The following is a 16,467-nucleotide window of genomic DNA, read 5'->3' as shown; positions in this document are numbered from 1 at the left end:
AAAGCCCGCGCGCAGCAACGAAGACCCAACGCAGCCAAAAATAAATCAATGAAATAAATAAAATTTTTTAAAAAGGAAAAAACCCTGGGCCCTGCCACTCCAGCTGCACCCCGTCAGGTCAAAGAGCTCTTCCCGGCCTGCCCACCCAAGCCCCCCCTAACTTCCTGCCCGAAGACTAGCTCCTTTTTCTTACCCTTTTCCTGAAGACCTGGGGACTCAGCATCCCCACCACAGCTAAGGCGCTCCTGGGTCCCCGATGCCGGACTCCGCTCTTCTGCCACCACCGCCTCCGCGTCGGCGTCCTCCACCTCCGCCTCCGCCTGCCGCCCTGGCCCTGCCTGCACCCCGTCCGCCTCCAGCTCCTCTGCCACCTCCGCCACGGCCTCGGCGTCCTCGGCCTCCACCACCATCACCTCCTCCTTCGCCAGCTCCCCCTCCTCTTCCCCCTTTTCTTCCTCCTCTTCTTCCTCCTGATCAGGATCACATTCCGACCCGTCCTCCGCCCTCTCCCGCTGGGCGGCTGGGGAGTCTGGAGTCGTGTGAAGGGCCGCCATCGTCTCTGGAAGGGAGCCTCAGCTCGGCCTGCAACACAGACAGGCGACGGTGACCAGCCGCCCGGCACGCAGCCCTCTGACGGAGGTGGGGTTGGTTTGCCCCGCGATACAGTGACAGCACCGGAGCTGAGGCACGGCTGGAGCTCATTCCACGATCTCATGTGGCACAACCTAGATTCTGTAGCAGAAGAGCTGCCGAAGAGCCCCTCACCGGGAGCCCCGCTACACGGCCTCAGCTCTTTCCTGCAGGCAACGGCGGGCCTCGTGTGAGCTTGCCATGCTTTCTTGGAGTAAGCCAGGGATTGATCCCGGGTTTTCATCCTCAAGAACATGGAAGCGTCAAGTCCAGGCAACACGCCCAAGGGTGGCCCAGCCTGCATTTAGCTGAAACGGGTGCACACAGCCCATAAGGAACAGTGTACCTGACATATGGGGGCGGAGGAGATGCTCGCCCAGCTCTGAACGTGCACGAACTTGGGCACGAACTCGGCGGCAGGGAGTGTGGGAGCCGAGGTCTGAGCATGGGTGGGCCAGGAACCCCAGCGCAGTGTGACGGGCGGGGGAAGGTAAGACCACCCTGCCGGGAGAGCCCACTCTACCAAGCCAGCAGGTCAGGCTCCTCCCTGTGGGAGGCGGCAGAGAAGAGGCCCTGAGCAGGCAATTACCCCTGTGCCCCCCTTCACCCCCTCGCTCCATTCAGGGCATCTGGAAAAAGCTCGGCTGATCAGGAATTTGGTTCATCGCTAGACCAGCAAAGGTGAAAAAAAATGCCCTGTGACACCTCTTCACGTTTGGGGATCAGAGAATCCTAAGTGTTGAATCATCAAAGCCCCAGTGGCTCACAGCATCCACCTCTCGCATCGATGTCGGAGACGGCTCAGCCCAGGCACTTGGGAGGTGCAGCCACACCGCCTCACAGCACGGGAGCCCCGGGCTGTGGACCCAAGAGGGATGGGATACCGCGGGCCCTGGGGCCACGCCTCCCTCCCAGCTGCGCATTCCTCACCAGCCCCAGTGAAGTTCCAGGACAAGACAAGAGTCATGGGTTTTGACGAGCCAGTTTCTGTGGCTCCTTTTGGAGTGCAAACCTAAGAACAGATCCATCAGCCAGCATGGCCCCATCACTCTCTCAGACCTGACTAGAGCCATTTCCAAAGTAAGCCAACCCCACTACAAATACAGCGACCCCAGAACCCCGGGAAGAGAGCACGAACCCCAGAGGAGCCTGAGATGTCAGGCCACACAGGACAATGGGGCTGCAAATTCAGGCTGAGCCCAGCTGCCATGCCAAGCCCAGCAGAGCCCCTCCTGCCTGGCCCCCTTGCAGAGCAGAGTCCCGCAGGCCAGGCCCCCATCTGAGGACCAGAGGCTTGGGAATAAAGTGGACTCGTGCTTGTTGCGCTTCAGGACCTTTGCACATGCCATTCCCACTCCCTGGCACTCTCCTCCCCTGATCCTTTGGTGGTAGCCCCCTGGGCCCCTAAGACACACACAGTTCCCTGGACTCTGCCCTCTTAGCACCCACATATTTTTTTTTTCTTTTTTTCGGTACGCGGGCCTCTCACTGTTGTAGCCTCTCCTGTTGCGGAGCATAGGCCCCGGACGCGCAAGCTCAGTGGGCATGGCTCACGGGCCCAGCCGCTCCGCGGCACGTGGGATCTTCCCAGACCGGGGCACGAACCCGTGTCCCCTGCATCGGCAGGCGGACTCCCAACCACTGCGCCACCAGGGAAGCCCAGCACCCACATTTTAATATACTTACAGAACTGTCTGCTTATTGCCTGTCTCCCCAAATACACACTCAATTCCAAGAAGGCAGAAGTTCCCTTTGTTCATCTCTGAATCTCCTTGTTCCAGACACAGGGTGAGCACTCAAATATTTATTGATAAAATGACTCTAGGGACTTCCCTGGCAGTCCAGTGGTTAAGACTCCACGCCCCCAGTGCAGGGGGCCTGGGTTCAATCCCTGGTCGGCGAACTAGATCCCACATGCCGCATCCCGTGTGCCACAACTAAGACCCTGTGCAGCCAAATACATAAATAAATATTAAAGAAAAAAAAGAAGAAGAAGAAGAAAGAATAAAATGACTCTAAAGCCTGCGGTCAACGTGATGAACATGAGATTTTCAAAACTCAGTATTCTGGCCCCACTGTCATGTTCCAGAACAGGATGACTGCTGTTGAGGGTCCTTCAGACTAGAACCCACTGGAGAATCTCTGCCTCTGAAGAGGTTACGACCTGAAGTCCCTTCTCCCAAGAGGTGCACCTGCTGCTGACCAGAGGAGGGAAAGACCCTCCAGTCGTGGAGGTGGTCAGTCACCCTGCAGACGCGATGGGGCCTAGCACAGCCAGACGCCCCATGAGCCCTGACCCAGCATCCAGAACAGAATGGTTCTGAGAAACGGGCCTCAGTAACACGGGTGGCAGATGCCCCCTCTGCCTCCCCAGGACAGACGTGTGCTGCGCATACCCCCAGACCCTCCTTTCTTCTTTCCATCCTGCCAGCCTACCAGAAACTCACTTCTGGCATCCAGCTCAGGATCACCAAAAGTCAGGTGAGCAACCTGACCATGATAACCCTTCAGGTCATCCCAGACCATTATTTCCATGGGGGCTGGGGCGGGGCTGCACCCTAGGATATAGTGCTGCAGAGTTTAGAATGGGGCACGGGGAGAGGCGGGCGAGGAGGGGCAGTTAACGAGATGCCTGCCTCCGGGAGAAGGACCACACAGACAGAAAGAGGCAAACTTAGAAAACTTAGCAACTCTCCACTGAAGTCCCATATCCAGGGAACCTACGTAGAGAAATGAAGAAATGTGTGGGTGCAGGTGGATCTAGGCCCCTTCCTTCCGTCTGGTGGCCTCACTGACCACACCTGTGACTCAAGGCCTTCCAAGCTTTCATTTCCGTCCAGAAACCTTCCTTCCCTGACTACCAGGATCCTCACTGTTTGTCCACAGATCTGGGCTCCCCTGCTCTCCTGGGTTTGCTCCTGGTGCAGGTGTATCCACGGGGCCAACCCTGCTGGCCGAGGGCAGCCCCTCACCTTGCTGGCCAGCTCCCCAAACCTGCCAACACTTGAACCAAACCCAGTACCAGAGTCTCCCCACAGAGGCACAGCTAGGGACCTGATCCTGCACACCTCCCCTTCCCCCTGCCCACTGGGTCCTCCACCAAAGGCCGGCCCCTCTCCCACCTCTCCGACCACATGGGGCAGCCCAGACCCCATCCAACCCCAGAAATGAGTTTCCCAACCCGCCTACTGGCGGTAGAAGACTCAGCACAGCAGCCCACCGGGGCCTCCATTTGCAGAGGGAGGACCCAGGCAAGGCCCCCAAGGTCACTAAGCAAGCTCGCGGGGGCGCCAAGCCATCTCCATCCCTCCAGGGGGCTTATCGGGCCTCCGCCTCCCTCAGAAGCCAGGTCAGGGCCGTGACAACCCCTCCTGGATGGGTGTGTCCCCGGGGGCGGCCGCGGCCCAACCCCCGCACCTCCGGCCGAGACGGCGGCGGGCACCTCCCAGGGGTCGCGGGTGTGTGTCCTCCCAGCCCACCTACTCCGCGCTGCCCGCCTGGACCGGCCCTGGTGGTCGGGGCCCGCCTCCCTCGCGCAGGCCCGGGCGGGGGTCCACGGGCCGCACCGAGCGTGGGCGCGGCCGCGAAAGGCCAGGCCAGAGCGCCGCTCGGGCCCCCCCCAGACCCAGGCCCGCCCCGGACCGGCCCGCCCCGCTGCGCGCCGCTGCCTCCCCGCGGCCTCCCGCGCCGGCGTCGAGGGGCGGCGCGACCCCGACCCCACGCCCGCGCCTGGCCCGCCGGCACCTGCCGCCAGCGCCCGCCTCCCGCCGGCCTCGCCACCCACTCGCCGCGCCGCCCACTCACCGCGCGCGCCGGCCGCCGAGCCGCCGCCGGACACCGGGGCCGGGCCGGGGCCTGCGCGCCCCGCGCTACACAAAGTGACGGCCCCGGAGCTGCGCGGCGGCGGCGCGTGGGCACCGGAAGTGCCGCCACCGGGCTCCGCCCCGCCGGTGCCAACGGGGGGGCACTTCCGGTCACGCGGGGTCCAGCGCGGCCCCTGAGGGGGCGTGCGTGGGGGGAAAGAAAGCGTCCCTGGTGCGGGGGTGCCCTCGGACCTGGGTCGCCGCGCTCGTGTGCATTGCGTCCCGGGCCTTGGGGACCCTGGCGCGCCCCGCGCCGCACCAGGGCCCGACCCCACCTCTGGGGACCCCGGGCCCGCCTTCCCCCTAGAGATGCCCGCGAGGTCCGCCCGCTCCCCAAAACCCTCCCGGCTTCCTCATGCAAACATGATTCAGGGGGCGCTACCGAGCGCCAGACTCGGCCAGGTCCACCCGGGCCTCGGGACCCTGCCCGGGCCCCACGACGGTGGAGGGAGGCGATGACCCCTATGAGGGCCCGCGTGCCCTCAGACCCGGGCAGGGGCGGGGGGGCGATCCCTGCTGGTGATGGGCCCGCAGTACTGGAGCAGGTGGGCCGGACGTCTACAGCTCGTGCAGGGCCAACGCTGGGTAAACATGGGCGGGGGGAGAGGGGTTCCCAGAAAGGACCAGGACATGGACTGAGGGAGCCGGTGGGCCAGGGTAGCTGGATGAATGCAATAAGGGCCTCAGATCTGGAGGCTTTACAGGTGATCCATGGGGAGCGCCTGCCTCTGGGAAGGGAAGCGTTCCCCCAGCAGGAGGCAGGAAGGACAGATGGCTGCCTGAGGAGGTGTGAGAAGGTGAGGTTGGTGGACTCAGGGGACGCCTGCAGCCCTCCCCAAACCTAACCGCCTCTGCCCCCCAGGGGCCGCAGCTGGGGTCCGCTGGTGAGCTCTTGCACCCACGGAGGTTGGGCCCTGCTGCTTCCCCAGCTCGTACCCCATGGGTACCATTATTCTTATATTTTCACTAGTGACCCCGCGCCTCAAGACAGGATCATAGTCTGACTGGGCTCGCGGAGGGGTCACACCTACCTGAAGTAACAGCTTCTCCTTCCCAGAACCTCAGCACCTGGCTGGGGAGCTGCTCAGGCCCACTGAGGACTCAAACCTGCCTGCAGCCCCCGTCCCAAGCCTTGCCTTCCCCAGCCCAGAGCACCTGCTGTGCGGCCTCCAGCTGAATCCAGCTCCTCACGCTTATTGTTTGGCTCCTGGTGTTTTTAAAATGTTTTAAAATGAATAACTAACACTTAAAAATTGAGGGTCTCTCATTAAAAGATGGACAAAGTCAGAAGTTCTGCCAATGTAGAGCCTGTGGTTTGCGGGGCCCTGGTCAGGGACCTGAGAAGGGACCAGCCCCTGTGATGAGCCTCGACTTTGAGGTGCTCCATGCCCACCGTCCCCCCCGACCCTTCTGTAGGCCCACTTCTACGTGGCACCCCCCTCTGGTCCTGTGGTCCTCTATGCTTTGGAACTCTGGACCCCCCCAACCCTTCACCCCAGGTGGTTCCAATGAGAAGATCCGAAGGTGAGGTAACTCACAAGAGCAGCAGAGGCCAGGTAAACGGGAGCAGCAGGAATGGAGGCACCAGAGTCTGCCACCTGGACCTGAAGGGGTGGGGCAGGGAAGGAAGCTCTTGGGCCTGCAGAGGGCTGGAGCCATGGAGATGGCTCACCAGGTGGGAGCTGGGATTGACGTGAGACTCCGCCAGCCCTGTCCCACCCTGCCTGTGCTGCCCACTGGTCAAATCCACTCCTAATGTGGGGGGCAGGGGAGCCCAGGGGACGCAGTCAGAGTCGGGGCCCAGAGCCAGGTAGAAAACAAATGGGGGAGGGGGCAGGTGAAACAGAGAACCAACAGCTCATCCCTGCCTTAGAACCCTCCAGCTTCTCGGGCACGGAGCCCACAGTGCCCCAGCATCTCCTCAGATGTCCTCTTGGCCTGTTCCCACCTGACCCCTAACCTAAGACCCGATTTCTTCCCCTTGTGTCTCTGCGGATTTTCACAGGCTTGGAGCCCACCAGACCCTGCCCGCTCAGCAGGCCCCGCCCTCCCTGTCCCTGACGGAGTCTCTGCCCTCAGCTGACCGCCATCCTCTAGAGGCTGAGCAGAGGCTGCCACCCTAGGCGCTCCAGTTTCCTTCCCTCTCTGAGGGGCTCCTCCCCAAGACCCCCCAGAGCCTCTCCTTCCTCCTGCCTTGTGACAGGCAGAGTCCCCAGAGCTCGTCCTGTCCAGGACACTGAGTGATGTGACCACACAGCCCACTGTGTTCAGTGTGTCCCAGGTCAGAGGTCAACTTCCACCCCTCCCCTGCCCCGCGCGCCTGCGACTACAGGAGCCGGGTGTGCCCAGGTAGCCCGCCCACTGCTCTGTGCGAATAAGACCTAAGCCGCTTGATACAGTCCTTAGTATCTGTGTTTATTTCAGAATCAAATAAATGTAATTCCCCACTCTTGTGACCCCACCTGACCCTGTTCCTTCCAGGCCTGTTCTCCACTGGGCCTGGACTGGATGCATGGGCCTTGCCAACGGCCTCGGGCTGGCTGAGCCTCTGCAGATGACCTGCCCCCCCCACCCCTCCCCCGGGCCCGACGTCAAGTTTGTGCCTACTCAGGGCAGTGCTAGGCTGTCCCAAATGGGCCACGCCTCGTCCTCTCATGACCCGAAGTCACCTGGCCTTGACCCTTCCAGCCACCTAAGTCCAGAGCTGCCAGGGGTCAGGGCTGGCTGCCCCCAGGTGCCTGTAGGCACAGACCGTGGGGCAGGACCCCTGTCAGGAGGGCCTATCTTCACAGTGCTCCTGGACAGCAGAGACCCAGGTTCCAGCCTTGAAGCTCCTTCTCCCCTCCCCCCTTTAGTCCATCTCGTAGTGATGTTCCAGAAAGCACCACGTGACCCCGCTGCTTGGGTTTTATGAATCTCAACAAGTCCTGGCCACTGGCCCTCTCTGGCCACCCCTTCCTGTGGGTTCTCAGGTTCTCAACAGCATCCTTCACTCCCTCCGAGGCCAGCAGCCCTATCCCTGCTTTTCCTTCATTCTCAACGGGAATTCTCGATCTGGGTGTGTGTCCACATGTTTACACTCAGCCCATATGCGTTGCACAGCCGATGAGCTTTGGACCCTGTGCTTACTCCAGTTGGTGGGGAGGGCGGGGGAGATGGGGGGCCCCGTGGCTCACCAGGCCCTAAGGATCGTGTGTAGAAACGTGTGAGAACCTGATGGGGACAGAAGGCTGCAGGTTGAGGCGTGAAAGGGGATGGGAGAGAGAGGTTAGGGGGGGTGGGACCAGGAAGAGAAGTGTCGAGAAGGCCCGCAGGACTCACTGCGTTCCCAGGAGAACCTGGTGACCCAACTCGTGAGTCCAGACTCAGCGCCACCCACAGGGAGACCCACTTAGGGCCATCTGAATTTACCATGGGGTCTCTCAGAACTCAGATATACGATCCTGCCTGGCAGCGATAGCGAGCCCTTTGAAAACAATTATAAATGAAAACAAGGCATCAGTATTCCATGTTGCGGATGACTGGAAATGGAGTAGGGGTTTGAGGCCATTTTTGGACATGATGGGCTAACTAGATGTGCCCCAGTCCTTCCAATTGCCTGGCTCTGTGAGGGGCAGCTGATGGACCAGAAACACAAGGACCATCAGAAGAAGGGACCCAGGCCCGCTCGAGACTTCTGCCAATATGAGGCTGCCTGGGGAGAAAGGGAGGGTGAGTGGGCCTGTATCCGGGCTGGTCCACCCTGCACCAGCTGCTTCTGAGCCAGAAGAAGAGACGAGAGGGGTGGTTGGCAGTGTGTCCCAGGGACAGGGCCCACCAGGGCCTGTAGCCCGAGAGAGCAGGAAGCAGCAAGAACAAGAAAAACAGAGACCCAAACTGGACGTTGTCGCTTGGCCTGGCCAGCACTAACCTGTTAGTCGGAGCTCTGGAAAGGGGACTGGGCAGCGGGGAAGCAGCAGGGAGAAGGGCTGGCCTTAGCGTGAGCTCCTCCTGCACCTGCCACCTGGGCTGGTCGGGGGTGAAGGGTGGAGAGAGCAGTGAGGGGCACAGGGCCTCCATGCCCAGAGGAGGGCAAGTCCTGAGGTCCCAACTGTGAGAGCCATGGGCCAGGAGCTGAGGGGAGCTGCAGCGAGGAGGTCCCCACACCTTCATGAGACAGGTGGCATTTCTGCCATACCTGAAAGATGGCCAGAGACTGGGATGCAGTGGGGCAGGGGAGACCTGGCCTGAGCAAGAGCCTGTAGGTGAGGAGCCTGGGGCAAGTCTGGGGAGGGGGCGGGGCCATCCCGTGGCTGTGGCCTCACATCTCAGTGGGGGCACCACAGCAGCAGGCAGCCAGCAATGGCATCAGGTAGGGGTGGGTTGTCACTTACCAAGATGGATGGGGGGGGGATGGGAATAGCAGGGGTCCAGATGGGATGCAGGGTGCTGTCCAAAGGCTGTTGAGGTAACCCATGTGGACAATGACAAGGCTTCAGGGTAACAAAGTGTCTTAGTGCCTTTGGGCTGCTATAACGAAGTTACCATAGACTGCGTGGCTTAAACATTCATTTCTCACAGTTCTGGAGGTTGGGAAGTCCAAGGTCAAGGCACTGACGCATTGTCTGGTGAGAGCCCTCTTCCTGGTTCATAACTGGAGCATTCTCACTGAGTCCTCACACGGTGGAAAGGGTGAGGGATCTCTCTGGAGGTCCCTTTTCTAAGGGCACTAATATCCTTCATGAGGGCTGCACCCTCATGATCTAATCACATCCCACAGTCCCCCCATCCTAATACCATCACGTTGGGGATTAGGCTTCAACGTGTGAATTTGAGGAGTGAGGGGAGCAGGAAGCAGACACAAACGTTCAGTCTGTAGCACAAGGTGACAGAGTTAAGCTGTGGAAATGGGAATTGCTGATGGGGGAAAACCTGATCACCTTGGGAACACACCTCCTGGTTCTGTGATCCTTGACACTATTGTGAAGAATTCTGCCCATTGTCCTTCTGGAGGGAGCCCCTCCCTGGCCCAGACCCTCCCTCAGTTTAAATTGCCCCCTGCCTGGCCCGAGTCCATCCTAGCCTCCCTCCCAGCAGTGCAGGGCAGGCTGGCAGAGAGCGGTTGTGCCGGGTCTGGGGACAGGACAGGCAGGGGACTGCCAGAGGGCAGAAAGGAAGAGCAGACGGCTCCCTCCCATCCTGGGTGCAGAGAGAAATGACAAAAATGCCCACCAAACAGGGACAGAGCTTCAAGTCCAGGCAGAAGGGAACAGGCAGGGGTGGGGTCTGGACTGCAGAGAGGTGAGGCCTGAGCCGGGTGTGACAAAGACTCTCTCCCACACCAAACTTTTAGTCTGAGCCTCATCTCAGTTAGGCCTCCACTTTGGGGCTCCCCTGGCTATCTTTGCATTGCCCAGTTTTAGCGGAAATCCTGTCAAGTCAGTTTAGCCAGAATCCCCACCCTGGATATCTGATCAGAATCCTCACTCCCAGCATTCCCTAGGTGATGTTCTCTGGTTCCCTCTGACAGTGGCACCGCTGCCCTCTCCCTACGCGGGGCATGTAGGGGCTGGCTGGGGACGTTGGTCAGCACTCCTCTGTGCCAGACTCTGCCAGCCCACAGCAGCAGAACCCAGGAGGAGCCCAGGAGGACTACCTGCAGGTGGTGACAGCTGAGCATGTCCTAAGAGTCTAGTGGGAGGGAGCTTTGCCCAACTGTGGGGGGCCAGCCCTTGAAGGCAGTGCACGCCTGTGGATGAGTCTGTGCAAAGGTGGGGACAGATCAAAGCCCATATGCCCCAAAAGAGACATCCTGGATCTCACAAATTCCAAGTGCACCTAGATGCCTCGTACCTCTCACATCCCGTGTCCCTGCTGCAGAGCCACAGGAAGGCTGACACACAGAATGAACTTCATGGCAGTCACTGGATGGCTGACAGCCTCCTCACCACCAGCATCCCCCGTGGAGGGCACAGCAGTAACTAGGCAGATGACACACCCCGCTCCCGCCACGAACTTGATTTTGTGGATACATTTTTATATGCATCCACTAAAAGGTTTATAGATCTATAAGAAAGGAAATTTTATTAATGCAGAAGCATCTGATTTATTTTTTGGAGACCGTTCGATTTCTTACACCTTATTTCGATGTGTTTAAATTTACTTCTTGGGAATTCCCTGGTGGTCCAGGGGTTAGGACTCCGCACTTCCACTGCAGGGGGCATGGGTTGGATTCCTGGTCAGGGAACTAAGATCCCCACAAACCGCACAGCACAGCCAAAGATAAATAAATAAATAGGTAAAGTTACTTCTTTTCCAGGTGAATTTGGGAAACCAGTCAGGATTGAGTTCAGCACCGAGTAACAGGAAAGATCATCTAAGCAACAATCTATGCACACCAAGGATGTGATTGTCCTCAGGTCGGAGGAGGAGTGTGGTCCAGGGCTGGTCCAGCAGCTCCCCAAGGCTATGGACCACCTAACCCCACTCCATGTCTCCCCTCCCCTCCCCCGAGTCAGCCACTCAGCAGCCTTGTAAGCCATGCTGCTGGGAGCGAGAGGCACGTTATTGGTGGGCAGTTTAAATTGCATTATTTAAATTTGGTTCCTGTTTGTATACTTACTACATCCTTGTTTACTTATTCCTAAAACAGATAAATAACTTGGAAGTAGACTGGCAGAATAAATCAATTTACGGCCAGAGTTTTTAGTGTCTGGAAGAATGTGGTAGGAAAGAGCCTAGTAGATAAAAAGGGTCCAGAGTCTGAAATGCCTTTTACTGAGGTAAGGAATTTAGATTTTTCTCCTGTAGGTCATGTGAGACAGAGATCATTTTAGGAGGTGCTGGGAAGGGACTTTCAGTAACGCTGAATTCCATTCGGAAGCAGTTGTTACCTTTACTCTTCTTCTTCTGATAACATCAGAGAGAAAGTCTCTGTTTGGGGCTCCCTGGTCTCTAACACCTTTCAGACATTTGCTCAGCTCCCATTTAAACAAAGATAATTTAACAACATCGTTTTGTTTCCATCGTATTTTTTTTTTTTTTACAACTACCTTCTACTTATGTCAAGTGACACTGGTTTTCCATTTACGGTAAGTAAAGTTAGCTTTTAGAATAAATTTAGCAGGACTTCCAGTTTCTGGTCCAACATTTAAGGAGCTTGGAAGTCACTAGTCCATCATCACAACAAGAAAACAAACGAAAATCAACAACTCATCCTAGATCCATCAGAGAATTGAAATCATGGGGCAAACCACTGCCCCCAGAATTGGAGAGACAGACAGCAGATACAGAGAATCACAGCTTCCTAGAGCAATAGCGCCTGCAGGAGCAGAAACTGCACTGGAGCCGGTGCTGGTGCAGCAAGACTTAAACTGTAACAGACAAACTGTTAGGGCCTCAGTGTGGTAAGTCTGAGACCTAAAAATTCCAGAGGTTCCAGTCTTAGGAAGGCCTTGCACTTGTGTGAGTTTTACCTCCAGGAGGACCAAATGGAGAAGTGACATGAATGACTGGGATGTTATAAGGGAGAAGAAGTAGGAATTGGGAATACCCTGTTATAAGATATATGTATATATATATCTCCCATGATATAGTATAGTGCACAGCCCCACTGAGCTCACAGCTGAACGCCAGTATCATCTACAAGTCTCGTGATGAGCACTTTTGGATGTCTCAGCCCCACGGAGCCCTCAGGTGATACAGCCCTGGCTAACCTCACATGGGGCAGAAGGACCACCCAGCTGAGCCCAGGTAGCCTGCAGAACCATGAGAAATAATAAAAATCTGTTGCTTTAAGCCACTGTTTGGGGGTGGATTATTGCACAGCAATTGTTAAGTGAAACAGAGGGCGTTAGGAGAAGCAGGGGCCATCCAGAAGGACTCCTGGGTTTGTGTCTCAATGTCTCCATGTGGACGGTGCTGCCAGCCACTGAAGGGGGAAATCAGGAAGTACAGGCTTGGCCAGGGATTGAGAGCTCCGCGTGGCCTGACTGAGCTTTAGATCTTTGGAATATCCAAGTCTGGGAGACCAATGAGTCCTCAGGTTCAGGACTTTGGGGAGATGCCTGGGCGGTGGCTGATGTCACAGGATGGATAAGGTTACCTGGGAACCCTACCAGACCCTACCTGCAAGGGAGAATCCTAAGGGCATCGCTATGCCTTTCTACCATCTGGGGGCCTCACAAAGTCTTCATTTCTACAGTGTCTACACTTTGAAATCTTGGAATAGTAGAAAGCCTTATCTCATAGAAAATCCAACCAGAGGAAAGAGTATGTGTTGGTCTCTTGCTTTCAGTGTAACAAACATATTCCAACTGTCTACTGTATGCCAGGTTCATTCGCACATATTATTTTACCTGTTTGACACACAATAACCCAGAACGATAGACCCTCTCGCTCACATTTTAAAGGCAAGGAGAGTTGTCACGTAGTAACTGGTGGCTACAATTCCAATCCCCAAGTCCTCACTGGAGGACCGTCGCTAGTTTCTGAAAGAGGAAAGGCTGACTCAAAGTCTGACTGTATCTTATTCCCTGGAGATTCTCTGTTTCACCAGAGACTTCTGGGCTTAGCCAGCCAGCCCCTTATATGGCACAAATACAGCCCAAGGGTCAGCCCAGAGAGATGTTTACCTGATTGCTAAGAAGCAGAATGACACCCTGCCCTACTGCCATTATTGTGACTAACACAACCCAAAGAGACAGGAAGGACTTCTTACCTGGTCCCTCTGTCTCACACTAGTGCCTAAAATAGGTAAAACCTTGAGTCCTAGCCTGACCCCCTCATAGAAACAACCTTCTCCCTACCTTTTGCAAACCCTTGCAGATATGATCATTATATGAACAATTGAGGCTAATTATAGTCAGTAATTTTGGGGGTTAAAAAATGTTTCCCACTGTATTTTTTTCACTTGATGAGCCAGCCTTGTAAGGTCTGGACTCCTTTACAGAATTCCCCAAGGAAGACTCCTTTTCTTAATGTTCTTGTCTCTATGTTTTCCTTTGATGTCTCCCAACACATATGAATTAGTCAGGTCTGGCTGGCTGCCGGCACAGAACGGCCAAGATGTGATATAAACCCAGAAAAGCAGAGTTCCTCTGCGACTTAGGGTCAGGGTCAGGGTCAGGGTCAGGGTCAGGGTCAGGGTTAGGGTCAGGGTCAGGGTCAGGGTTAGGGTCAGGGTTAGGGTTAGGGTCAGGGTCAGGGTCAGGGTCAGGGTTAGGGTTAGGGTTCAGGAGGGAAACTGGCAAGGTAGGAGAGGGTTAGGAGAGGGGAAGGCGGGGATCAGTGTTGGGCAGGAACCCCAGGGGCAGGGCCTGGCTCGTGGGCCTTCCAGAGTCCACGCTGGGCTGGCTTCAGGACTCAGGAGTCATCCTGGGGACAGCAGGCAGAGAGGGCAGGCCTAGGTAGTCTAAGATGCTATTGGAATGGAGAAGTCAAGTAGGGGTGGGAGAGATGCTGAGAAGTTCTGGGGAGAAGTCAGAGCCTTATTGGGAGTCTAGGGCAAAGGGATGGTAATTAAGGCAGGGGGCTAGGCGAGGCCACCTGGTGTAAGGCTGTGGACAGGGAAGGAGCAGACTCCGACAGACCCTGGAACCTGCCCACATTTAACCGTGGAGCCGAGAACCCAGCATGGGAGTCGGAAGGAGAGTGTCCCCCGAGATCGTTCATGGCTGGGCTTCCTGGTGGAGTTTTGTCCATACAAGTAAGGAGGCCTTCAATCTCAACCCTGCAGTCACCTTCAAGGATGCTGCTGGAAACCCATGGGTTCTGGGAGAGAAGATGGGGGGAGGACACCTGTGCAAACTCCCAGGACTAGAGGAAGAGGCTCTGCCAGTGGAGACTCAGGGGTCTCTGCAGGTGGCCTTCCAAGGGAGCCGGGATGCACTGCAGAACTTTTGTGCATTTCCCATCTCAGCATCACACATCTCCTCCCAGTGATAAATGGAAATGCCACGTCCTGAAGATGATTGCTTACATGTGAGATATAGATATATACATATATACATACATATATATATATGTATTTTACTGTTGGGAATTATATTGTTATATTGTTGGGAATTAATATCAGATGTGTGCTCTCTATGTTTAAGTGTGACTGGTTGTTTTTTTCCTGTGAAGCCCATCAGAGATCCATGGTTCAACAGGGAATTCTTACAGCGTAAGGGAGAGGATGTGATGAAAATGGATCACAGCGCAATCACTAACATGGCCTCCGATGTGTGTGAAACCAAAACCACAAACCATACTTAACCAGCAAACACACCAGTCCACCTACAGTGGTGCAACTACTCCCGTGCAACCAAAGCACATCAACTCTTTCCCCCAGAGGACACAAAGTCCCTTTATCCATCTTTGGGTGCCATCATTTCCCTTCGACCTTTAATTCTCTGTAACTTAAATACTGAGCTATAAAATTAACTACTATGACTGTGTTTTATATGAGACGGTAGAGAAATGGGAGACGGAAAGGGAGACAATGGTTAATACGTAAATGAACAGATTCACATCAAAATAAGGGCAGAACGCTGAGAACTATTACAGCCCTGGTTTCTGCAGCGGGTCACGTGGTTGTAACTGTATTTAGAACTGCTTTCTTGCACACCCAGTGTGTGTTCTCTTTGCCCCCAGCAGGCCCCCGAGTGTGGCCTCCTTAACCAGAGACAGAAAAGGGGATTCTGGGAAACGTGGTTGGCTCAGCCCAGCTGACACACAGAGCTGCCCCACTGGCCTTCCATCTGTACTGGTGAAACCCAGTTCCCGTTTTACAGACGTCTGTTTAAGAACAAAATCAGCCATTTCAGACAAATATTAAGACAACGGTAGTAAAGGTGAACATAATAGATACAATGTGCCAATGTCCACGGTACGGGAAACACTGATCCATACGATCAAATATAAGCTTCTCGGCTTGAAAATGATGTGATTCCACAAACTGTAGCCCCTGCCCAGCCCACCCCTCGCCCAACACCTGTCTCCCATAGCACCTCTGGCCCTCGGGAAACCCTTGGAGTTGCTAATTCCTAACCACATCCAGAGCTTCTCCGGCTCTGATCCTCCACACACAGCATGACTTCCGCCTGGATGCTTCCCACCCCAGAGCCAGCCCCGCAGTCCCTCCAGTCCTCACCTTGCAAACACCTCCTGGGACTTCCCTGGCGGCAGCAGTTAAGACTCCAAGCTTCCACTGCAGGGGGCGTGGAATTGGTTGGGGAACTAAGATCCCACATGCTGCACGGCCAAAAAACAACAACAAAAAAAAAAACCAAAAAGACACCTTCTGACCCAGGAAGACTTCTCCCGTGAGGCCACTTGGGTCCCCGTGGCAGAGCTCGTGGCTCTGTCCCCACGGCCCATCCCATTGTGTCTCCCTCTCCCCCTGGGTTCTGAGCTCTTCAGCGATGCCTGTCAACCCCTGCCGCCAGAACAACCTTCACCCGCCCACAAGCTTCGCCTCCCCTCCTCTCCTGGCCCCTGTCTGAGGTTTCCCAGGACCAGACCATGGAAGACCATTTGCGCACCAGTAACCACTCAAGGAAATGCAGCCAGGGGAAGCTGGTGAGAGAGGGGGACGCAGCATAGGAAAGGGGACTGAGGGGGAGGGAGGGCTCAGGCACAGCCACACAGAGGGAAGGAAGCTTCCATGGCATCCCAGGGCTCCTAAGGAGGAGAAGTGGTGCCGAAGCCTTGTCCTCGCCTGAGGAGGGAGCTGGGCTTTCACACTCCCACACCCCTCAGGGTTAGGAGCCCCGTCCCCTTCCCCTGCGGGTGCTGCTGTGGGAAGCTAGGCGGGGCGGGGTGGGGGGACCGTACGTCTGTAAGGACTCGTCCAAGGAGAGGTGGGCAGAGAATCAACATCTGTCCCGAGCCCTCCTTAACCCACACAGATCCACTCGCATCCCATATGAATTCCACTCTGGGTGGAGAACGCAGACTGGAGAAGGGCTGGTGGGGTCACGTACAGCCCCTGAGGCCCCGGCTGACGCTTCTC

At 56.4% G+C, this 16,467-nt stretch overlaps 1 protein-coding gene across 4 annotated transcripts in view; it reads right to left on the bottom strand.

Moving 5' to 3' along the window:
* ZNF316 (zinc finger protein 316) overlaps positions 1 to 16,467 on the bottom strand; it is a 37,478-nt gene that overhangs the window by 12,979 nt on the left and 8,032 nt on the right. Inside the window, exons 1-2 of one of the 4 annotated variants that reach the window (XM_060122400.1) lie at positions 4,435 to 4,513; positions 194 to 582 (exon numbers count right to left, since the gene is read on the bottom strand). In XM_060122400.1, the coding sequence (XP_059978383.1) occupies positions 194 to 554 (361 nt within the window). In that variant the 5' untranslated portion in view covers positions 555 to 582; positions 4,435 to 4,513. Of the gene's footprint in view, positions 1 to 193; positions 583 to 2,316; positions 2,330 to 4,434; positions 4,514 to 16,467 lie in introns of those variants that run through there. The other 3 variants (XM_060122402.1, XM_060122401.1, XM_060122403.1) reach the window with 3 other exon arrangements.

This window comes from Lagenorhynchus albirostris, chromosome 15 (genome assembly GCF_949774975.1).
Source record: "Lagenorhynchus albirostris chromosome 15, mLagAlb1.1, whole genome shotgun sequence".
Lineage (NCBI taxonomy): Eukaryota > Metazoa > Chordata > Mammalia > Artiodactyla > Delphinidae > Lagenorhynchus > Lagenorhynchus albirostris.
This window is presented reverse-complemented; position numbering and strand designations above follow the sequence as displayed.